This window comes from Apiotrichum porosum (assembly GCF_003942205.1).
Source record: "Apiotrichum porosum strain DSM 27194 chromosome Unknown scaffold_10, whole genome shotgun sequence".
In the NCBI taxonomy this organism is placed as follows: Eukaryota; Fungi; Basidiomycota; class Tremellomycetes; order Trichosporonales; family Trichosporonaceae; genus Apiotrichum; species Apiotrichum porosum.
In genome coordinates this window covers 1,032,755-1,054,289 of record NW_021167117.1, presented here as the reverse complement: position 1 = coordinate 1,054,289, position 21,535 = coordinate 1,032,755, and the positions used below count along the sequence as shown (strand labels likewise).

The following is a 21,535-nucleotide window of genomic DNA, read 5'->3' as shown; positions in this document are numbered from 1 at the left end:
CGAAGGCGCGACAGCCCGAGGGGCAGGTGACGTGGGGAAAGCGGCATCTGTCGGCCCAAACGGACGCCGCTCAGCCAATCTACACTGCACACGATCACGCGTTATGCAACAGGACGGCGAACGGGGGTCCGCCACAAGCACAGCACATCGTGAGCAACAGAAAGAGCAGCAACACTGGGAGGCACTGTGCAGTCCAAACCCGATCTATCGGTCGAGATTGTCAGAACATGAGTGGCCTGCGCATGTGATCAGCAGTAAATAAACGCGGCTCCACCACGTCAAACCATCCCATGTCCTGGAAGGTCCTCTTTATCTCGCCTCGGTTCCTATGCCTCTGAAGATGCAAGGCACGTCCCGTCAGCGGACCATTTTTCGCTGTATAGGCAAATTGCTTGGGGAGCGAATTACATACTAGACGTAACTTTCGCAATTGAATCAGTGTCTTGAAACAAGTGTACAGAGAGAGAGAGAGAGACGTGGGTCGACCTGGTTGGCACTGCGCAGTCTCCAAGTAGTCTCGCCCGCCAACGGGACGGGCGAGATGGCTTGATCGGTTTGACACGCTTTGTCACGTGTGGGAGATCCGGTTAAGCACTTTCCGCTGACAGTACCCACTGGCCACTGGCCACTTGGTGTCGGCGATGCCGAGCCATGTAGAGATGAGGAATGATTGTGCAACTACCCAGCTCGTGCTTGTGGGGCCTGTTGCTTCCCACAAGAACCCAGACGCGTCGTGAGAGCGAGAGAGAGAGAGAGAGAGCAACAGCGTCGTCTAAACGGCCGCTCTGTGCCGGCAACGTCACCTTGCCGACGGGACCTTTAGTCGTTACCCCACGCCCCCGCCACCATACGCGGCCCCGCATTCAGCCCGTCCCTGACCGTGGAGGAGAGGACGTTGAAGTCGCCGAGCAATCTGCCGCCCAGTGCCGGTACGGAGCAAGGACAGCAGCACGCACACCAGAGGTGGGCTACGGAAGGGGGGGGGGGGCAATGCTTTTGCTATCTCCACATCACCTATAAAAGAGCACAACCCCTTTTCACGATGGCAGACCCACAAGCTCAACTTCCTCAGAGCAACATGACCAAGTCTCTCCCGACCTCCAACACCTCGAACGGCACTGGTGCCGCCTCCAAGTTCACCTCGGCAGCCAGCCACCATGCCCAGGACTGGCTGAACGCTTTCAACTCTGCCCTCCAGGCTCGCGACATTCCCAAGGCCGTCTCGCTCTGGGGCGACGAGTCCTACTGGCGTGACCTCGTCGCCTTCAGCTGGAACCTCACCACCGTCGAGGGCCACGACGGCGTGACCGACCTCCTGGAAAACACTCTCGACCGCGTTGATCCCTCTGGCTGGGAACTCACCGAGGAGGCCGCAGAGGCCGATGGTGTCAACACCAGCTGGATCAAGTTCCGCACTGCTGTCGGCAGCGGCTGGGGTATCCTGCGTCTCAAGGACGGCAAGGCCTGGACCCTCATCACCGCCCTCACGGAGCTCACCGAACACCCCGAGCCCCGCGGTCCCCTCCGCCCCAAGGGTGCCGAGCACGGCCTCAGCAGCACCCGTCTCAACTGGAAGGAGAAGCGCGAGAAGGAGGACGCGGCTCTCGGCAACGAGACGCAGCCGTTCACCCTTGTTATCGGTGGAGGCCAGGGTGGCATCGCACTTGGAGCCCGCCTCCGCCAAATGGGCGTCCCATCACTCGTCGTCGACAAGCACAAGCGTCCCGGTGACCAGTGGCGCGGCCGCTACAAGTCTCTCTGCCTCCACGACCCCGTCTGGTATGACCACCTGCCCTACCTGAAGTTCCCGGACAACTGGTCAGTTCCCCCCGCCCGAGAAAATCACTAGCTCAAGCTGACCACCGTGCAGGCCAGTTTTCACCCCCAAAGACAAGGTGACTACTTTCGATTTTGCGTTCGTTGGACAAAGCTGACCCACGCAGGTTGGCGACTGGCTCGAGTTCTACACCCAGGTTATGGAGGTCCCTTACTGGTCCTCGACCCTCGTCAAGTCGGCCAACTTCAACAAGCAGGCAGGCGAGTGGGAGGTCGAGATCGAGCGTGAGGGCAAGCCCATGACGCTCAAGCCCAAGCACCTCATCTTCGCTACCGGCATGGTACGTAGCGCAAACTTGAAACCAGATGGCTAGATGGCTGACCATGTCCCAAAGTCTGGCAAGGCCAACATCCCCAAGTTTAAGGGTATGGACGTCTTCAAGGGCGAGCAGCAGCACTCGTCGCAGCACCCCGGCCCCGACGCCTACAAGGGCAAGAAGGTCGTGGTTATTGGATCGAACAACTCGGCGTTTGACATTTGCGGAGCGCTCTGGGAGGCTGGCGCAGATGTGACCATGGTCCAGCGCTCAACCTCGCACATTGTCAAGTCGGACTCACTCATGGACATTGCCCTCGGCGACCTGTACTCTGAGAAGGCTCTCGCCAACGGCATTACCACCGAGAAGGCCGACCTCATCTTCGCCTCGCTGCCTTACCGCATCATGCACGAGTTCCAGATCCCAGTCTACAAGAAGATCGCCGAGAAGGATGCCGAGTTTTACCGCCGTCTCGAGGAGGCTGGCTTCCGCCACGACTGGGGAGATGACGGTTCGGGACTCTTCCTCAAGTACCTTCGCCGCGGATCCGGTAAGTTGTGAAACAGGAGGGCACGGAGAGGGACGCGATGCTGACTACGAAAGGTTACTACATCGACGTCGGCGCAGCTTCTCTTGTCGCCGACAGGAAAATCAACCTTGTCCAAGGCAACGTCGACCACCTCACCGAGAACACTGTCATCCTCGATACTGGCAAGGAGCTCCCGGCCGACCTGGTCGTCTACGCCACGGGCTACGGTTCGATGAACGGATGGGTCGCCGACCTGATCAACCCCGAGGTCGCTGCAAAGGTTGGAAAGGTCTGGGGCTTGGGTAGCGCTACCACTGTGAGTTTCTTTTCTCGTCGGCGCAACGCCAACTGGGACGACGGTCACTTGTGCGCTTTTCCGACACTGACGCCCACAACAGAAGGACCCTGGACCTTGGGAGGGCGAGCAGCGTAACATGTGGAAGCCGACGCAGGTCGAGAACCTTTGGTTCCACGGCGGTAACCTTCACCAGTCCCGTCACTACTCGCTCTACCTCGCTTTGCAGCTCAAGGCCAGGTACGAGGGCATCGACACCCCGGTGTACCGCCTGCAGGAGGTCCACCACACTTCTTAAAAACGCAGCATAGGGTTGTAGCACGAGTTGTCTAGTTGTTTGCCATGTTCAGAAGTGTTTCAATATGCAGTCATCAAAACACCAGCGGCCCGCAATATCCACATTGAATCAGCAGCACTTATGTTGCGGTAGGTTATATACAACTGTCATAGGTTACAGAAAAGCTCAACGGTGTGGCGGAACGGACAGAGCCACCGACCCGCAAGACATGACACAACGAGGGGGAAAGAAACCGAAGAGACAAGCTCTGCTTCAGCCAACACTGCGTTCCACTAGCGGTAGACGTTCCCTATTCGTCCGTAAAGGAAAGGGGTGTGTGCCCAGGCAGGACGGTGACGCCGATGGGCGGGTGGGCGAGGGGCAGAGAGTGGAGTGGAGACGGTCCGGGGGCCAGTGGCTCATAGCCGTGTGTACGCACGAGGCGCACAGCCTCGTCAAGAAGGCTTGACTCGCTTTCGGTAGCGGAGATTGATCCCTGCCAGAAGGTGTAGCCATACGCTTTGGCATCGGAGGGACCAGGCGCATAGACACCAAAGGCGCACCGGGGAAAGGGATCCGACATGGGTGGATGCAGCTGATAAGCATCAATGCCAGGCATCCAGACCGTGTGGAGAGCTGCAAGCATGGTTGACTTTGCGCGAGCGAACGGCGGGAGAATGTCGGCAGGAACCAGCCGGCGAGCCTGGTCGCAGGTTAGCATATCGATGGAAGAACACACACGATGGATACATCACTCACGGCGTCGTACAGGAGTTCAATGTCCTTGTCGCGCTCCATGCGCCACGTGTCGTAGGCCATGGGTGGAGGACGGTATGGTTCTGGAAAGCGGCGCCTGTCGTTCCTCCCTGGTCAGCAAGGTAACGGTGGAGTCGCAAACAAACGTCAGACGTACATTAGAAGGATCGAGTCGCACAGGCTCAGGAGCACAGCGGTAGGAGCATCCTCAACGGCACTCCAGTCAAGGTTGTGGTCGACAACAGAGATGACGACGGCGCTTCCCTTCTTGCAACCCCACGAGATCTCGCCAGGCGACACTTGAGTGCTAGTGTAGATTGGCAGGTCGAACACAGCCGTGCTCCACTCACGGCGTGGGAAGGGGATAGTCGCCTTGCTGGTGTTCGTAGCCCCTGCAGTTGACATTGTTGGGGTCGCTGTGTATGTAGTCGACTTTGGCATTGTGTTTGTTGTCGCTGTTGGCGCTGTCGTCATCGTCCGTCGTTGTTGTATGGTCCGAAGATGGCAAATGTGTGGTACGATACCGTGTGTGCTGACGATGAGAACGCTCAAGACAATGATGAGACAATGAGCCCGACTCGGTGTTTCTAATAAAACGGGGGTGGTTTCTAGTTGGGTTCAATGTGGTATCGTCAGAGCACTTCAGTGGCAGACGTATGTAAATCCCACTTCGCGTCCCCGTCTTCCCGGAATGTATGACCATGTTCATGCATTGGTCCTATGGACATGTGGTAGCTTAGCGGGCGTTTTTATTGTATGTACAGTATCTCGGGATGGGTGTCGAGGTATGGGGTCGTCGTGGGTACGACAAGGAAGGCTGTAGCAGGCTGCAATACAAGTTACTAAACAGGGGGTGAGGGAACTGAGAATGGGCGGGAACAGAGAATGGGTGGGAAAACAGTGTTCAAAAGGGGTATGTCGGTGTCTCGTCGGCGTCTGTCGTCCGTCGTCCGGTGCACAGCTACACTTGCACGGCTGGTGACAGCTCTCAACTCCCTAAGACTCCTCATCCCAGTCCCAGGTCGTAGGGTCAACGGGCCTCATGCTGCAGAGCATGCGTTCGACGTTGTCCATCTCCGTGGCCGTAATGACGTCCCAGTATTGCTTCTGGGTATCAGGTAAGTCTTGGAGGATCGTCGCGCGGTCGAAATCGATGAGGCGCATCTTTCCATCCTTCTCCCGTACGTGGCGCCACTCGACGTCGCCGTGCAGCACGCCCGCAGCGTGCAGGGCGTGGTACATGTTGCGTATGCGGCTCCTGTTTACATCGTTAATAAATGTACCACATTAACGGGTTTGTTTATCTTCGAAAACTCACGAAATGAGCTCATCAGAGCCAAGCGAGGGCTGCAGACGCTGGCCGGCATCATCGAGAATGGAGAAGATCTTGTCGTCCACTTCGCACTGGGCGTACAGGCGCGGCGCGAGATCGACTCCGAGCTCGTGCAGCACAGTGAGCGCCCGGAGTTCGGCCGCGCTGGCCGCGCGCGCGTCGGCCACGGTAGGCGTGTACGGGTCCTCGGGGTCATACTTGGGCTTGAAATCGTTCAGGAAAATAATCTTGACAATACCTTCCATGCCCAGTACGCTCGCCGCGAAGGCGGCACGGAACAAGCCCGATCCAATGATTTTGCGGATGATGACTGAGTTAGACGACGGAGGAGACGGGAGTGTGCATGAGGGTGGGTTGGCCTGGTAGAGCGACACGGGCTGCGCGTCAATCCTAACCTCGGCGATGAGGTCGTAGGTGCCATCCGTCGGCGTAATGGGCGACGTGATTGAAGGCATGGTGGTGGCATGGCAGTAGTCGCTTGTCTTGAGGCCAGAGTCCCTCGAGTCTGGAGACGGAGGTTGGAATGAGCTGCCGCCCGGCCCAGTCGCAGGCGCTGCTGATGACGATCTTGCGGGCTGCAGAGGCGGCGGAGCGTGGGATGATGTGGCAAAGGGTGTCTGGGATGGTCCCGCCGTGGGAGTAGGAGGTACCGTCTTCAATAGGCGCTTCAAATCTGGCGCGTTCTCCATCACCGCGTCGAGGCCAACTCCCAAAAGAAGACCAGCGGGAGACTGGGCAAGCTCGAACGACGTGCCGGGCGAGTGGATGCTGACAGGGTTATCAAAGAAAAAGACATCCATACTTGAGGTGTGGTCGCGACGGCAGCCAAGAAGCATGTTGTAGTTGGAGATAAAGGCGTAAGGTGCGCTGCTCATTACAGTCTCAACACGCATCTGCGCATCAGCAGCCAAACACGAGAGAAAACTTACCTGGTCAAGGACACCGAACTCGACCGAGCGGTGGCTACGCGCCACATCAGGTTGATTGGCGTGGACTGCACCACCATCATGGGCCACACTGATTTGATGTGCAGCCAGTAATAACACCAGCCGAGTGATATCGCGGTCCGTAAAGGCCGCCTCAGTCATGACCTCAATGACGACCAACGTGACACAGCGCGACGTGTTTGGTTCCCAAACAAGGTGGAGGTCGGGCTTGCCGGTGAGGCTCCGCCTGACTTGCCAGTACAACGCATGTCCAGTGTCATGCAGGAGGTGTACCATGATTTTATTGAGAGGCGTCAGCAGGGATGCAAGGAGGAAGACAGTGATCCCTGTCTCTCCCGACTGGCTGTGTTGAGCGTTCAGCTGGGTGTTTTGCGCAAGCACCTTGAACGCCGCCGTACAGAGAGGCGCCACGCGAGCGATAGCCTCAGAGCATTCGTTAAGGACACGATTGGCTATCGCGGTGACGCCTCCGGCTTGATGCACAAAGACCTGTCGGCGGTCGACGAACCCTCCCAGCTGCGCGTCGCTAGGGAGGTAAGGCGCCGAGCTGTTGCCACTGCTTTGTAGGCGAAGGGTCCGTGGTAGCTGAACGAGATCCAGGAGTTCATGGACCTTGAAGCGAGCGTCAAAGTTGTCCATGTTGAGCTGGTGTCGGCGAGGGGAAAGAGGAAGTTGCCGTTTGATGGGGTCGAGTGTGGTGGTGGCAAAACAGCAACAACGGCAACAACAACATCAACACAGATCCGTGGCGGGAGCGGGAGCATTTCCGTCCTCGTCACCTACTGTCGACCAGCTAGCCTACACTGTCAACACGTCTGGCCCACACCCACCCGATCGCAAGGAAAGGACCGCTTGTGTTGTTTCCACATGCCACATGCTGACTATAATGCATAACTGTATCTGGTAGGGTATCCGTATAGTTGCCACACATTGTAAATTGTAGGGTAGGTCCCAAGAGTCACAAAGTACGTTAATAATGTGCGTGCGTGCGTGAAAATGCGAGGACAAAAAGAGAGAGAAGGGTGGGGGGGGAGCATGCTGGGGGGGTTGGATGCGTGAGGGTGGGGTGGGGAAATCTAACGGCGGGTCTGTATGTCTAGAACATGTCGTCGGCCATAGGACACTCGGCTGTGTTGTGCGCGTCGCTCTCGCAATCGTTGCACCACTTCTTCTTGCTGCCACCGTCGCCAGCTGCAGCGGCGTCCGCCGACAACGTCGTGCCAGCAAACACAGGGCACGCGTCCAGGTCATGAGGGCCCTCGCACAGCTCGCAGCGTGTCTCGTCGATGCTCGCGACACCGTTGGAGGTGAGCGAGGTGCTCCGGCTGTGTGCCGAGCTAGCTGCGCTGCCGGCCGCCAAGGCCTGAGCCTTGGCACGCCAGCGGTCGACGTCACGCTCCAGCTCCTGAAGGCGTGTCTCCAGCTCGTCCTCGCGGTAGATCTTGGACTCGATGAGCGACTCGAGCTCGGACACCTCCCGCTCGTACTGTTCTGTTAGAATGCGGTTGCCCCGTTCCGTCAAACACCCACCTCCTTCATGGCCGCGCCCTGCTTCGTCATCTCCGCGCGGAGCTTGGCAGTCTCGTCTGCATGGCCGTTGACGTTGGCGGCAGGTGCGGGCGCTTCGTTGAGCTCCTGGAGCAGCTTAATCTCCTCCTTGAGGCTGTCAATTTCGGCCTTGAGCTGCGAGTTCTCGGCCTTCATGTCGTTGACGATGTGGTGGTAGCCCAGAATCTTGGGGTCGTCAATCGAGCCGTTCGACATGCGCGACTGGCGCGAGCGGGCGCCAGGAGACGTCTCCACTGCCTTGGTGCGAAGCTTAATTTGTCAGCTGATTGTATAGGAAAGCCTCGACTTACAGTCGCCACCTCGGTTTCGAGCTCCGACACCTGCTCCTCAAGCTCGTTAGTGCGAGTGTTGGCAGAGACGAGCCTGCTCTGGAGCTCGGCCATCTCAGTCTCAGACACGGGCGATTCCTTGCTCGTGGCCGAGCGAGTAGCGGCCTCGGAAGCCTCAGCACGGAACGTCTCAATCTCAGCACGGGCAGTCTCAAGCGCGGCCTGGTTCTCGGCAAGAGCACCCTTGAGCTCGGTCTCGCGAGCGCTGTGCACACCATCCTCCTCGTTGAGCTTGCTGATCTCGGCCTTGGCGACCTCGAGCTGCTCGGCCAGCGCCTTTTCGTTCTCGCGCGCCTTGGTGTACTTGCCCTGCCAGGCGTCGGAGTCGGACTCGGCCTGGCCGCGAGCCTCCTCGAGCTGCTCCTCGAGACCGAGGATACGGTTCTGGAGGTGTTTGACTTGCGCAGTGAGGGTCTCGTTGTCAATCTCGGCAGCGGTCGCCTCGCGCGGGGTAGTGTCAGGGTCGGCTGGGGCGGCTGCCTTGGTCTCGAGGTCTTCGTTGGCCTGGTCCAGCTTGTCGGTAAGCTCGCGAATAGTCTGCTCGTACGAAAACGCCTTGGTTTCGTTGAGCTCGATGATTTGCTGTGTTCGCAGTTAGCAACGACGCACTCTCTGCAGACCGTTTTATGACTACGTACGTTTCCAGCCAGGGTCAACTCGTCAACCAGCTTCTTGAGCTCGCCCGCCTCGTGTTCGGCAGCCTGGGCGCGCTCTTCCATCCCGCGCACTTCTTCACGCTTGGCCTCCATGCCCGCCTCGAGTTCGCCTGCCGAGCGCTCGGCGGCGAGCTCCATCTCCCTACGGAGTTCAAGCAGCTCGACCATTTTGGCATCGAGGTCCGCCTGGAGCTTGCCTTCGTTGGCCTGGAGCTCCTCGGCCTGCTGCCGAACGTCGGTTGCGTCGCCGTTGGAAGTCGAAAGCTGGTTGCGCAGCTCGCCGGCCTCATGAGTCATTCGCTCCAGCTCGCGTTCAAGGTCCTCAATGCGCGCAATGTCAGCTCCAGGGTCAGCACTTGAAGCCTGCTCCTCGAGCTCGGTGTTGCGGCGCCGCAGCTTTTGAATTTCTTCCTCGAGCGCAGCAGTGGCAGCGGCGCTGGCCGCAGCAGCAGCGGCCGCAGCGGCTGCTCCGCCAGAAGCCACCTTGGGGACTTGCGGGCTGGGTGGTGGTGGCATCATTTCAACGGCAGAGCTCATGCGCGGCCCACGAGCTTTGGGGGTAGCCAGGCCCATGCTGGGACGAGCGGACCGGGCGGGTGTCGTGGCGCCCATCTTGGACATCCTCGGTGTGGGGGTGGACGTGCTGGAGCCAAGAGTGCTCGAGGTGAGCTTGGTTGGTGGCGTAGTGCCGGACCTCTCCTCCAACTGCTTGGCAGTCATGCCCAAGTACTTGGACGCTCGCGATCCGGCGGTGATCCTTGCCTCGGCGCGTGCGGCATTGGTCGCAGTGCTGTTGCCCAGAAGCGTTCGGCGCCCCGCGTCCGTTGGCGTCTGGGTGGCGTCTTCCTTGGGCCGCGCCGCCATCGAGCGTGTCAAACCGGGGGTCGTAGCACCAGCACGACGGGTACGCTCAGCGGCGGGGGTCTGACGACCAGACGCAGAGTACGAGGACGTAAGGGAGCGATGTGATGCCACCGAGGCCGGACGCGACGGGCCAACGCTGGAAGTGGGAGGCGCGAGCTTCTCTGCAAGGGCAAAGATACCGCAGTTGGGCGCGCACTTGAAGTACTCGTGGCTAAGAAAAAAAAAGTCAGCTTTTGCGATTACGAGCCGACCGATAACATACCCATCAACAGTGCCATCATTTCGTCCCCTTCCCTTGAAGGCTCCTTCGAGTTCGACACCAGCCCAGATGCCGTCGCGAATGTGCGTTGTTCCAAGGTAGCGGAGAGTTCCTTCGTAACCATGAGATGGTAAACGCACCCTGTCACCGACCGCGGGTATCCACTTGTCTTGTGCACCGGCGCGGGATTCCGGACGAGTGTATGGCGTGGACGTCGAGGCAGCTGCCGACGGGCGACGTGGCGTGTTGGCAGACGCGGCAAGGGATGGGCGGGCAGACATTGTTGGACGCGATCCTGGACGCGAAGTTGGAGTGTAGGACGGCGTGTTGACTGAGGAAGGGGTACGGGGACGGAACGCTGGTGTTCTGGGAGCGTGAAGAGACCGCGCGCCGTCGCCTGTGCCAGGAGCAAGATAGCCCGCTGCCCCGCGGCCAGACGCAGTGGGTGTCTCGGGGTCTTCACGGTCCTTGATGGATCCCAGAGAAGATCCCGGACGGTGACGGCCAAGAAGGTCCTTGAGTGCAGAGTCCATTTCTGCATCTTGTTGCTTGGACCCGGGAGTCGGGAGTGCGCCAGGGCCAAGAGACGACCGCGGGCGGCGAATCGATGGGGTTGGAATGCCAGAGCCAGGCGACGAGTTGGCACTCCGCCCCGGCGTCGACAGAGTCGGCAGGCGGGACATGTGTGCTGCTGCTTATTATTTTGATGGAGGACGACGGGTTAGGGAAGTGGGTTGTGATGGGTGGTGGTGGTGGTGGTGTGGGTGGTGCGAACAGGGCGGCGCTTTGACGGAGGCTGGGTCGACGAGGAACAGGCCCTAGCGGCGAAATCAGCCCCTTGTGAACGGTGTCGCAGAACCGTTTGGGCGAGGTGGAACTACGTGGCGGGGTTGTGGGTGAGATCGCTGCTGGTGTGGCAGTGTCACTGCAGGTGGTGGGGAGCACGGACTGTTGTCGTGTGAGGACGAAAGGGGTTGTGATGGCAAAAGGTGCAAGATGTGTGTGTGGAATGTGGATGTTGACTTGTTGACACCACAGGGTTGTGTTGCTCCTGGCTCAAACAATGACGTGTGCTGAAACCATGTATTGTCTATCGCGGTCGGTGCTAATGAAGGTAATGAAGGTACTATTGTTGTAATTTCGCATTAGCTCAACTGGCTTTACAGCCACTACACGCAGTACGCAGGCGCGTAGGCTTGCAAATTGGGGGAGAGGGAAACGCTGCGCGCAGCGAGCCTCTATGTGGATCCTGGAGGGGGATTTCAGGTCTTGACAGAGAGAAACACGTAACGTCAGTCTCGTCGATGACTGTGCCCGTCCTAGTGGGTTTCGCAGAACGAAATGGCCCGGGACAGTGGTGTCAGCGGAAGCAGATGACGGCGGCGAGAGGCCACACACAGGCCCCCGCGCCATGCCTCCCCACAGTGTACCAGTGCCGTCCACCGCCGTTGGGAGAGACGGGAACGTCACACTCACATTTCCAACAACAACCCATTATCCAACAACAGACAGCAGCTCTCAGCGCCGGCCATAACAGCGAGACTAAAGAACAATCACTAGTTCTCTCTCTCGCTACATTTCTGTGTCGCTGGACGCCATCAGCCTTCGCTACAGACCCCCCACACTCTCTTTTGGGGACCAGCTGTCCTCCCCACCAGATCCAACGGCCAGCTTCTCGCCACCTCACTGTCCTCGTCGCCACCACGCTCTACTGCAACCTCGACCAACCCTAAACCTTGACCAGCCATGGACGACTCTCCTACCTCTACTTACACGTACGCTTCCTTTTATGGAGCGTACCCCCCGCGCTCCCCGCCGCCCACCCCGCCCAGGCCCGAGCCCGTCACAGGCTACAACATTCGTTTCGTCGACTTGATGGCCGAGCGCACTGGCAAGAGCATGTCAGTGTGGTAGACACCTAGCAGCCATGACCCAAGCTAACAGCTGCAGTGACCTCGTGTTCGTTCTCGACTGCACCGGGTCCATGCAGCGCTACATCAACTCGGTCAGGGACCACATCTTCGCCATCTGCGACATGATCCGCGGCGAAGAGGGTCTGAATGGCGTCGACGACCTCCGGGTGGCGGTGAGTTGGTTATATCAACATTTTTTGTGTACAACCTAACCCACTCCAGATTGTCAACTATCGTGACCACAAGCCGCAAGACAACACGTATGTCTACAAGTTCAACCCCTTCACCTCGGACATTGCCGAAGTCCAAACCTACCTCCGTGGCTTGACTGGTATGTGACAACCACTCTTCGCTCCGCATGTGTGCGTGTGTGTACTGTAACTGACAGGTGATTAGCTGCTGGTGGTGGTGATGGCCCCGAGGCAGTGACTGCCGCCATGGCCGCATGTCTCACCGAGCTCGAGTGGCGTCGCGAAGCCGCCCGCATGGTCGTCCTCATTGCTGACGCCCCGCCTCACGGTAAGAATCCCCCGGTTTAATGTGGGCGCGAGCTGACAGATATAGGCATTGGAGAGAGCGGCGACCGTGAGACGAAATTGCCCGTGGCCTGGAGTGCTAACTTTTGCAGAGATCAAGCAGGGTGACCCGGACGGTGAGACATTCGATGGCATTGTGAATGACCTCAGCTGACACTCTCCAGGACACGACCCACTCGTCATTGCTCGCACAATGGCCCAGCACGGTATCACCTTTGTGAGTCACCATCTCGTTTTCATTTCTGATGCCTCTCAGTTCATGGTTGCCTGTGAGGAGACCCTCAGCAACTACTCTCGCGCTGTTGACTTCTTCACCGCCATCTGCAACATGACCTCGGGCGTGATGATGCCCCTCACCACGGCTGACCTGTTGGCAATGACCATTGTCGGCAGTGTGCTCGAGAACATGGACATGGAGCGTCTTATTGCTGGTGCGTTGTGATATCTCTTTGTACAACAACTGACGCGTCTCAGAGATTGGCCGCGAAGTGGCGGAGCGTATCCGGGAGAAGGGCGAGACGATGCAGAGCGTCGAGGAAGTGGCCCAGTGAGTTCGAGCCCCAATTGAGAGACTGACCCCACAGGGAGCTCCACGAGCGCCTCTTGCTTCGTAACGAGCAGACCAAGCAGGTCCAGCTTCCGGACGTTTACATCCAGAGCGACCACTCACGGAAGAACGTGCAGGCTTGGATGAACGCCCAGTTCATCTTCAATGCCGCCCCGAACATTCTTCCTGTAAGTTTCATCTTGGTCTTTGCGACGGCTTTGGCTGACCTTTTTTAGGTTCCTGGTCGACGCCTGACAGACAAGTTCCGCCGCAACAACCAGGCCCAGGGATTCAAGTACACCCCCGGCGGCCGTCTCCCTCCTCGCCGCACCTCGGCTACCACTGGTGCTGCCCCCACTTCGCCTGACCTGTCCACCTCACCTGCTGGCCACGATGTCCACCCGGCCTCGCCACCTCGCAAGATTGTCTCCGATTTCAAGGCCTTTGGCGCCTCCTCCTCTACCATCGGCGGCAGCAGTCTCTCGGTCTTTGGCGCGCCCATGCTCCCCACTGGACCTGGTGGAGGCATGTTCGGCGCTGCGGGCTTGACTCCCGCCATGAACGCGTCTATGAGGGGCATGCGCGGACAAGGCGACGACGATGATGATGACGATGACGACGAGTCGGGCACGCAGCTCAAGCGCGAGACGATTAGTCTGGACCAGGCCCGTCGTATTGCCACGCAGTCGGTCTTCCGTGCCGGCCGTCTGCCCATTTGAGCCAGCCACACGCAACGCGTTCACGAGTATATACACACACATAAATGCCACGACCAGATGGGCAGAGTCAGAGAGCAGAGTCAGACGTACGTAGTTATTGGCGCCACAGTGCGCACCATGCATTATTTTCATGTGTACGGGGCATGCATCGAGGGGAGACAGAGCATGAGACAATGACGCGCCGTGATGCGCGTGATGGGTGTGCCCGTGGGTGGGGTGCATGGGTGAGTCAACCGTTGCCAAGGCACGCCACCGACTCGTTTCCCCGCCTATCTGGTTCTAGGCACGCAGACGCGTCAACGCGTGCAACCCGCCAGACATGACACGGGTTGTTATATCCTCTTCGTTTTGATTTCATAAACAACACCACACACTCTCTCCACCATGGCCGAACCAATGGACGTCGACGAGCCCGTGGCCATCCCGGCCCCCGCTGCTCCCGCAAAGCCTGTCAACGCCATGGCCGCCATGATGGCCGCCGCAAAGGACAACAAGGGCAAGGGTAAAGCCGTGTCCGCCGCCGACGACAAGGAGGGTCTTCCATGGTGAGTCGGGCAGAGTTGAGTTGAGATGCGGTGACGCGGGGCGACGACGACGTCATGGTGTGTGTCTGGATCATGAATGCAATGGGCTGACACCACTCGCATAGGGTCGAAAAGTACCGTCCCGAGACGCTCGACGAGGTCGTCTCGCACCACGACATTACAGCTACAATTGAGAAGTTCATCGAGGCTGGGCGGTTGCCGCACCTCTTGTTCTACGGACCACCAGGTCAGTACTGTCGTCTTGTCTCGTTTTGTGTCTGTGTTGCCTAACGTGACCACTGCTTGTGGTCGTCCTCCTGGCGGCGCAGTTAGCGCCCCCAGCTGGGGGTCCTGCAATGACGCACTGCTGCCAAGACCCACTACGACAGTGACTAGAACCCAGACGCTGACTCTCTCCTTAGGAACCGGCAAGACCTCGACCGTCCTCGCACTTGCGCGCCGCATATACGGCACGCAGTACAAGAAGCACATTCTCGAGCTCAATGCCTCTGATGACCGTGGTATCGACGTTGTCCGTGAACAGATCAAGAGCTTTGCTGCGACCAAAGTGCTTTTCTCGTGAGTACAACTGGCAGTTTGACAACACGAGCTCCGTGTGGTGTCTCAGCATTCCGGCCTGGCAAGTCGGTTTCTCTTGCTCACACTACGCAGTAAGGGATTCAAGCTCATCATCCTCGACGAGGCGGACATGATGACGCAGGCGGCGCAGGGAGCTCTTCGTCGTGGTGAGTCGTAACCTCTCGGATGGTGACCATCTCCAAGCTGACCAGGGATACAGTCATCGAGCAGCACACCAAGAACGTCCGTTTCGCTATTCTGTGCAACTACGTCAACAAGATTACCCCCGCCATCCAGTCGCGTTGCACGCGTTTCCGCTTCTCCCCTCTGCCAGAGACGGAGGTGGCCAAGAAGGTCGACGACGTCGTGATCAAGGAATGGTAAGCTTGCTCGCGCATTGCACAAAAGTTGAAGCTGACCTCTCCTCACAGCGTCAACCTCACTCCAGACGGCCGCGCAGCCCTCCTCAAGCTCTCGCGCGGTGACATGCGTCGCGCCCTCAACGTCCTCCAAGCCTGCCATGCGGCTTATGAGACCATTGATGAGACCGCAGTGTACACGTGCACGGGCAACCCTCACCCTTCCGACATTCAGCGTGTGGTGGAGAGCATGATGCAGGACGAGTTTGGTACTGCGTTCAGCACCATCACCGCACTCAAGACGGACAAGGGTCTGGCCCTGCAAGACCTCATTGCTGGGGCGTACGATTACCTCGAGTCTGTCGACTTGCCACCCAACAGCCGGGTCTATCTCATGGACCACCTGGCGTCGACAGAGTGAGTCACAAGGCTCAAGTCCCAAACAAAAGAGCAATGCTGACAGTTGGTACAGACATCGCCTGTCCCTCGGTGGCTCGGAGAAGATGCAGCTTTCGGCGCTTCTGGGCGCATTCAAGGTCGCCGTCGAGCTGTCGCAGAAGAACAAATGAACGGAGGGAAGAGACATGTTTGATAGAGAGTGTGTGTGCCCGTGTGTGTGATAAATAGTAGACTGACTGACAAAGCCAGTGCATGTATGCAGTGTTAAGTGTGCTCTGCATCACAGCACCTGCTCCTAATCGCGTGTGACCTAATGGCTACTAATGTTTCGGACCCACTTTATTAAAATGGATCCAGTGGCCAGTCATTCCACCCCGTATCCGGTGGCAAACGAGGCACGGATCGCACGGAGGCATGTTGGGGTTTCGTTGTCTTTGTTGTTGTCATCACCATTGCATTATCGTCCATCTATTGCTGGCACAACACCATCCCTGCACACACGCAGATGAAGACATTTGGCAACGTCTTCCGTCTCCGACCACCGTTTGTCGAGTCTGGGCCGGATGGCCTCGCGCTCATTTCAGACGAGTCTGATCCGCGCTACAGTGCCCTGGTGACGACCTTCATGTACTGCGCCAGCCTGGAGCAGGATCAAGAGCCATTCCTGCAAGAGCAGCTTGTTCAGTTCTTGAGGGGCTCAATACAGCGTATCAAGCTCGACTTTGATGTCGACGTACTCGTCAGCAACTCCATTACCCTCGACTCGTTCCGCTTGGCAAACATGCCTCAGTACAGGGAAACAAACGTGAGTTCTTGCCTGCCTGCCGTGTGTCAAGTACTAGTTGGGTAGACGTTTGCTCTGGAGGCAAGAACAGTTGGCTCCACAAAAGTCATCCCTAGTCCTGCGTCTCTCCCAGCCAGTCCCAGTCCCAAGAAGGCCAACGCTCCAACTCCTCTCCTCGACACTCCCCCATCACACCGCTTATGTGTTTCTTCACCGCCTGCGGGCAGCCCCCCTCCGGCGACACCACTGGCTACAACCGCGATGAGCACCCTGTCAAGCACGTCGAGTACTCCTGCCAGTAAACTGGAGGAGCCACCAGCCAAGACGATGGGAGGCTCCTTAGGAACGCCCTCGCGCTCGTCCAAGCGTTCAGCGTCACCCATTACATCGTCTCCGTCTCCGGCACCACCAGCTAAGAAACCGCCGAGTCCGAGCGTCTCCGAATCGTCTTTCGCATCCAGTATCGGCGGAACTTGCAAGCCGGATATTATCGCCACAATGGATTCCATGACAGTGCAAGGGGATAAACACCGAATTGGGCTCTTGGTCGGTGAGGTGAAGCGCTTCGCCAGCTCGGCTTCGGTCGCCACTCGAGACGACAAGTATCGCGAGGGCGCGCCTCAACTTGCACTCTACATGTCTGCTCTTTGGGAACTTTGCCGCACCTGGGCAGGCATCCTCGTCATCAACGATTGTTATTCAAGGTCGCTGGTACTTGGTGAGGCCGACTACAAGGCTCTCGATACCACGCCGTTTCACGGCGACGCAATCCTCTCAGACGGAGATCTTCCACCTCTCATCATTTCCCTTCGAGGTCCCAGACGATCATCCCGCACGTGGGTCAATACAAACGGCCAACTCTTTCTTCGAGCGACAACTAGAGGGCCCTCTGCGCGACCATACCTGTCTGCTCACACATAACCTTGTGGCGCGGGATTCGAATGGTGCCTATGTCCGTGCGGGAGACCTGCAGGGCCTCAACACATTCGGCAGCTTCTCTGACGGCCTTTTCGCACTTGGCCTATCCCACTCGGCTGAAACACCCTTGTCGCCGCTCTCTGGCCCGCTACCAGACTTTGAGGAACTCTGCCGAGATCTCATCAGCAGCAGCTTCGTGACCGCGTTGACGCCTTCCAACCTTGAGCTCGTGGTGCGCGTCCGTCGGTCTTTCTCGCGTCCAAAGGCGTCGACCCCACACAAGCCTCGCATCCCATTGGGCGTACCCCCATTGGGCGTACCCCCAACGGGCGTGCCCTCGACCGTCATCGAGTACGAGACAGTGTCCCCTTCAAGCAGTGTGACCTCGAGCGAGGCCAAGCCCCAACGGAACCCCGCCACTCCAGATGGTTGGGGCAAACGCCAACCTAAAAACGACAGCCCAAGTGGCAGCGGCGGCGGACTCGGCGGTGGTGGCAAGGCTGGTGGCGCCTCGGGCGACATGTCCACGTCCAGTGCCGTTGGTGCCGGTTCGAGTACAGCAGGTGAAACCGACACCAAGATGAATGTGGGCGCTGGTACGGCCTCCAAGGACCAGAAGCAGCACACCGCCGCCGTTACATCGCCTCTATACGACCTCGGTCAGCGCACACCGCCGCAGGAGCAGATGACGGCCACGCCAAGGTTAACCCCTTCAACGAGCACGCCATGGACCCAAGCGGGGTCCGCAAGCAGCGCCTCTACTGTTCCGTCCAGTGTACCGTTGCAATCCGCCAAGAATCCTGGTGATCGTAACAATGTGGACTGTGACACTGCCGCAGATGAACCCCCATGCGACTGCGCTGTCCACCAACAGTATGGCCACCGTCCCGTGTTGATTCTCGCGATCACAGCCCAAGAGACCACGCAACTGTTCAACCTGCGACTGGCTGGCGCCTTGGGCGCTGTTCGGGCCGCGTAGAGGTTGGGGGCTGACGCACTCTTATTTTGAGAAGAGGAGGGTCAATACGGATCGGCCAATACGCGAGACAGCGAGACACAGGTTGGAACAGCAGAGGGTATCGCTACGGTACATGTATGCAGTGTGTACAATATTTGCAAACGTCCCGAATCCGAAGGGGGGGTCTGTTTGTGTAATTAATGGGGGATGGCCGTACGCTTTCAATAAACGTTCTCGATCGTTACCGTCCTAAAACACGTCGTCGTCCACGTCCGCCAACACTGGCATCGTCTCGGTGTGCAAGAGAGATCCACGGGGTGGGCGCGACAAGCTGCCCTGGAACCAGTCCTTGAACTCGGTCTGGAGGTCGCGTTGGTTGACTCCCGACTTGCGCATACGGGACGCGTTCATGGTGAGCGAGGCGAGTTTCTCGGCCGCACCTGCAACGCCGGGGCCAAAGTCGCCATGACCTGGAGGCAGCTTGGCGGTGGGGGTCGTTGCTGCTGCTGTTGACGAGGGGGTGAAGGGCGACGCGGATGAGTATGGGTATTCCTCGACGTCGTCCGAGTCCTCGGTGAGAGCAGCGTTGACCCACTCAAACACGGCGAGGACCTTGGCTTCGGCCTCCTTGCACCGTGTATGAAGCATACGCTTCTCCTCCTCAATAACAATCATGTTGTTATGCAGGCGGTTTGCCCAGATGGTCTTGCTCTCGAGCTGGTCAAGCACCTTTTTGTGCTTTGCGTTCCATTCCTTGTCAACGTCTTCGCGGACCTTGCGCGACGGCTCGCGCAGGTGTCGCTCATAGTCGTCCGCAATCATGCGCAGCTGGTTGACCTCGTCCTGCAGCTTAAGGCATCGCTCATCGGGGTTCACGGGACGGACGTCGAGCTCTGCCTTGAGGCGGGCAATCTCGTCCTCTTGTTCGGTGATGCGAAGCTCGGCGCTGTGGAGCTCCTCTTGAAGGCCACTGGTCGACTTTGCCAAGTCGAGCTTGGGGTACTTGAGCTTGGTGGGGCTGAGTGGGCGTGCCATTGGAGTAGCGGAACCTGCGGCGTGGGATGCGACATCGATCGAGGCCGATGTAAGGATAAGACTCTTGAGCTCGTTGAGACGGCTCTCCATCTCTTGATTCTTCTGTTGGGTCTTTCGCCTGTCGCTCTTACTCGTTGCGGTGTTGGTAGGGGTCAGCTCCTTTTCACGGAGGAGCGCCTTGAGGTCGGCAATCTCGCTCTGGTACTGCTGGATAAGGGCCTCGGGATCCACCACCTCCTTGCGCTGGGCCGACAGCATCACCCGCTTGAGGCCCTGAGCAAAGGAGAGGGTCGAGATGGACTCGGCGAGGTTGACGTACGCCGGTGAAATAGTGCAAATGACCGAAATGAGCGCATCACCGGATAGCGACGGTTGCAGCAGACGAGTGAGTTTGCTGTCGCGGTAAGGGACGTGCGTGACTTGGCGCTTGGATGCCATGTCGGCAAGCTTGGAAATAACCAGCTTCAGAGTGAGAAGCGACTGGTTGATGTGTTTGCCCTCGGCATTGCGCTCCTTGGAGCTGGTGTGCCTTTCTGAACCGGCCAAGTCGATAATGGACAAGGTCGAAATGCGAGTGGTCTTGTCACGGCCTGGAGTCCGAGTACCGTCTGACGCTGTGCGTGATTCAATCACGATGCGGAAGACACAGTGACTACGTGACGAACGCTGGTTCCAGTCCGTGCCACCGACCTTGCGACGTTCCTCGCCCAAGCGAATGAGCTTGCGCACCTCGTCCTCTGTACGCACGGCGCACTCGGTGAGACCATTGATGATAATCTCGCCCTTCTTCCGTCCCTCGGAAATCGAGAGCTCACGCCCAGCCTCGGGTGAGAGAAGGTCGATAATGGTCTCGTTGTAGAGTTCGAGGTAGGATGCGCGCAGCAGGAACTCGCGGTCAGGAGTGGCCCTGATTTGGGCAAAGAGGTCCGAAATGGCCAGAGGAATGATACCGGGGTTGGTTGGTGAACCTGTAAGAGTGAAAGTCTTGCCGGATGCCGTCTGGCCGTATGCAAACACGACGGCATTGTAGCCCTCCATGGCAGCTGAATATGGTTAGTGATATGCGCACAGACGTGAACCTACATCTGACATGTGCCCTGGCCGAAGTGGCATAAATCTTGGCGTTGTCGGTCTCTGGGGGAAGGATACGGTCTGCGCGCGCAACGTCAGCACCTCATCCGACAGCAAACCCAAAACACCCACCAAAGTTCCATTCGCGGTTATCGCGCTGGCCATCACGACCCTTGGTGAGTTTGATCATGCGGTCGTTGAATGTAGATGTGTACCATGCTGACGTGGGGTCCAGTCGCAGCTCGGTGCTGTTGTGGGGACGAACACTGTGTGGGGCGTAAACAACCCTGCGCTAGGCAGTGACACGGCAAACATGATGACTGACCGGACTGATACGAGCACCGTTTCCGACGCATCAAGTATAGGAGCAGGTTCCATGGCATCCAGGACGGCCTGATGTTCTGTGGTGCCGCTAACCCAGTTGTCCTCGACATCACGGATGAGCGGCTTCATGCGCGGTGGCGGCGGTCCTCGGGGCTTGACAAGGACACGGGACCGCGCCTCGGGAGTGGTTGCACACTTGATCTTGAGCTTTGGTGCGCCCTGCACGGGCGACAGGACGGACTGGGGAGAGTCGGGGACGTTATCGTTGTGGTTCCCAAGTGGAGCCAACGTCGCCGCAGAGGAGGCTGCGGAAGCCGGTCGGGGAGTAGGCATTGCGCTGGCAGGGCGACCGATCACGCGGGGTCGTGAGGTGGTGACCTTTGGGGAATGCGAACGTGACGAGTGTTCGCCCATGGCTGGCGATAGAGGGAAGGAGGAGTGTGAGGTGATGGGCGAGAGTGAGAGCCAGGTATGCTGTGTTGGATGTGGATGATGGAAGAGAAGATGTTGACACCATCCGCCCAGGCCCAAACACACGGCGCCCGTGGCGCCAGGCTTATCGGGGGTGCGTAAATAATTATATTCCCGTGCCCAAAATCAGGCGCGTCTGTGATCCCGCCTGAGCCACACGAGATCACGAGATCTCTACCTCGTTCCATATTCCATCCGACATGCTTAAAGCTGACAGACTGGGATCGGCCTGTATCTCACAGTCAAGCAGCAGTGTCGCGTTCCCACCCATCGATACATACATAGCGACTTTCAAGATGTCCTTGTAACAACTGCATCGGAGAACTCGTGTCAACACGTAACGCTGCGGCGCGGAGCGGAGTCTTGTCCTTGTCGACCCAAACAGGCTAGTGGACGCTGGCTACACCAACAGACGCTTGCCCTACGCTGCCGCAGGTCATCCCGTTCTTGCTTTCCTTTCTCCTCGTGTTTCCACCCTGTTTGCAGCCCGG

The 21,535-nt window shown here is 58.5% G+C and overlaps 8 protein-coding genes across 8 annotated transcripts; 4 read left to right on the top strand and 4 right to left on the bottom strand.

Moving 5' to 3' along the window:
- Positions 1-1,042: 1,042 nt before the first annotated feature.
- Positions 1,043-3,215, top strand: EHS24_001517 (uncharacterized protein; the record flags this gene model as incomplete). Its single annotated transcript, XM_028617307.1, has 6 exons — positions 1,043-1,818; positions 1,871-1,895; positions 1,944-2,117; positions 2,172-2,643; positions 2,697-2,938; positions 3,021-3,215. The coding sequence occupies 6 exons, from the start codon at positions 1,043-1,045 to the stop codon at positions 3,213-3,215; spliced, it is 1,884 nt and encodes a 627-aa protein (XP_028474614.1).
- A 289-nt stretch (positions 3,216-3,504) lies between these two features.
- EHS24_001516 (uncharacterized protein) lies at positions 3,505-4,355 on the bottom strand (the record flags this gene model as incomplete). The annotated part of the gene is made up of 3 exons (XM_028617306.1): positions 3,505-3,897; positions 3,954-4,047; positions 4,108-4,355. 3 exons carry the CDS (start codon positions 4,353-4,355, stop codon positions 3,505-3,507), a joined length of 735 nt encoding a protein of 244 aa, XP_028474613.1.
- Positions 4,356-4,946: 591 nt separating this feature from the next.
- EHS24_001515 (uncharacterized protein) lies at positions 4,947-6,869 on the bottom strand (the record flags this gene model as incomplete). The annotated part of the gene is made up of 3 exons (XM_028617305.1): positions 4,947-5,208; positions 5,269-6,176; positions 6,213-6,869. The coding sequence occupies 3 exons, from the start codon at positions 6,867-6,869 to the stop codon at positions 4,947-4,949; spliced, it is 1,827 nt and encodes a 608-aa protein (XP_028474612.1).
- Positions 6,870-7,326: 457 nt separating this feature from the next.
- Positions 7,327-10,590, bottom strand: EHS24_001514 (uncharacterized protein; the record flags this gene model as incomplete). Its single annotated transcript, XM_028617304.1, has 5 exons — positions 7,327-7,716; positions 7,761-8,036; positions 8,090-8,710; positions 8,767-9,859; positions 9,911-10,590. The coding sequence occupies 5 exons, from the start codon at positions 10,588-10,590 to the stop codon at positions 7,327-7,329; spliced, it is 3,060 nt and encodes a 1,019-aa protein (XP_028474611.1).
- A 1,063-nt stretch (positions 10,591-11,653) lies between these two features.
- Positions 11,654-13,622, top strand: EHS24_001513 (uncharacterized protein; the record flags this gene model as incomplete). The annotated part of the gene is made up of 11 exons (XM_028617303.1): positions 11,654-11,808; positions 11,858-11,993; positions 12,043-12,151; positions 12,217-12,339; positions 12,385-12,405; positions 12,449-12,472; positions 12,521-12,573; positions 12,613-12,787; positions 12,831-12,903; positions 12,941-13,091; positions 13,140-13,622. 11 exons carry the CDS (start codon positions 11,654-11,656, stop codon positions 13,620-13,622), a joined length of 1,503 nt encoding a protein of 500 aa, XP_028474610.1.
- Positions 13,623-14,006: 384 nt separating this feature from the next.
- On the top strand, positions 14,007-15,653 carry EHS24_001512 (uncharacterized protein; the record flags this gene model as incomplete). The annotated part of the gene is made up of 7 exons (XM_028617302.1): positions 14,007-14,167; positions 14,272-14,393; positions 14,569-14,725; positions 14,819-14,892; positions 14,946-15,105; positions 15,157-15,501; positions 15,557-15,653. 7 exons carry the CDS (start codon positions 14,007-14,009, stop codon positions 15,651-15,653), a joined length of 1,116 nt encoding a protein of 371 aa, XP_028474609.1.
- Positions 15,654-15,988: 335 nt separating this feature from the next.
- EHS24_001511 (uncharacterized protein) lies at positions 15,989-18,164 on the top strand (the record flags this gene model as incomplete). Its single annotated transcript, XM_028617301.1, has 3 exons — positions 15,989-16,288; positions 16,334-17,103; positions 17,261-18,164. The coding sequence occupies 3 exons, from the start codon at positions 15,989-15,991 to the stop codon at positions 18,162-18,164; spliced, it is 1,974 nt and encodes a 657-aa protein (XP_028474608.1).
- A 228-nt stretch (positions 18,165-18,392) lies between these two features.
- On the bottom strand, positions 18,393-20,987 carry KIP2 (Kinesin-like protein kip2; the record flags this gene model as incomplete). Its single annotated transcript, XM_028617300.1, has 5 exons — positions 18,393-19,792; positions 19,844-20,221; positions 20,262-20,330; positions 20,382-20,515; positions 20,575-20,987. The coding sequence occupies 5 exons, from the start codon at positions 20,985-20,987 to the stop codon at positions 18,393-18,395; spliced, it is 2,394 nt and encodes a 797-aa protein (XP_028474607.1).
- Between the last annotated feature and the right edge of the window lie 548 nt (positions 20,988-21,535).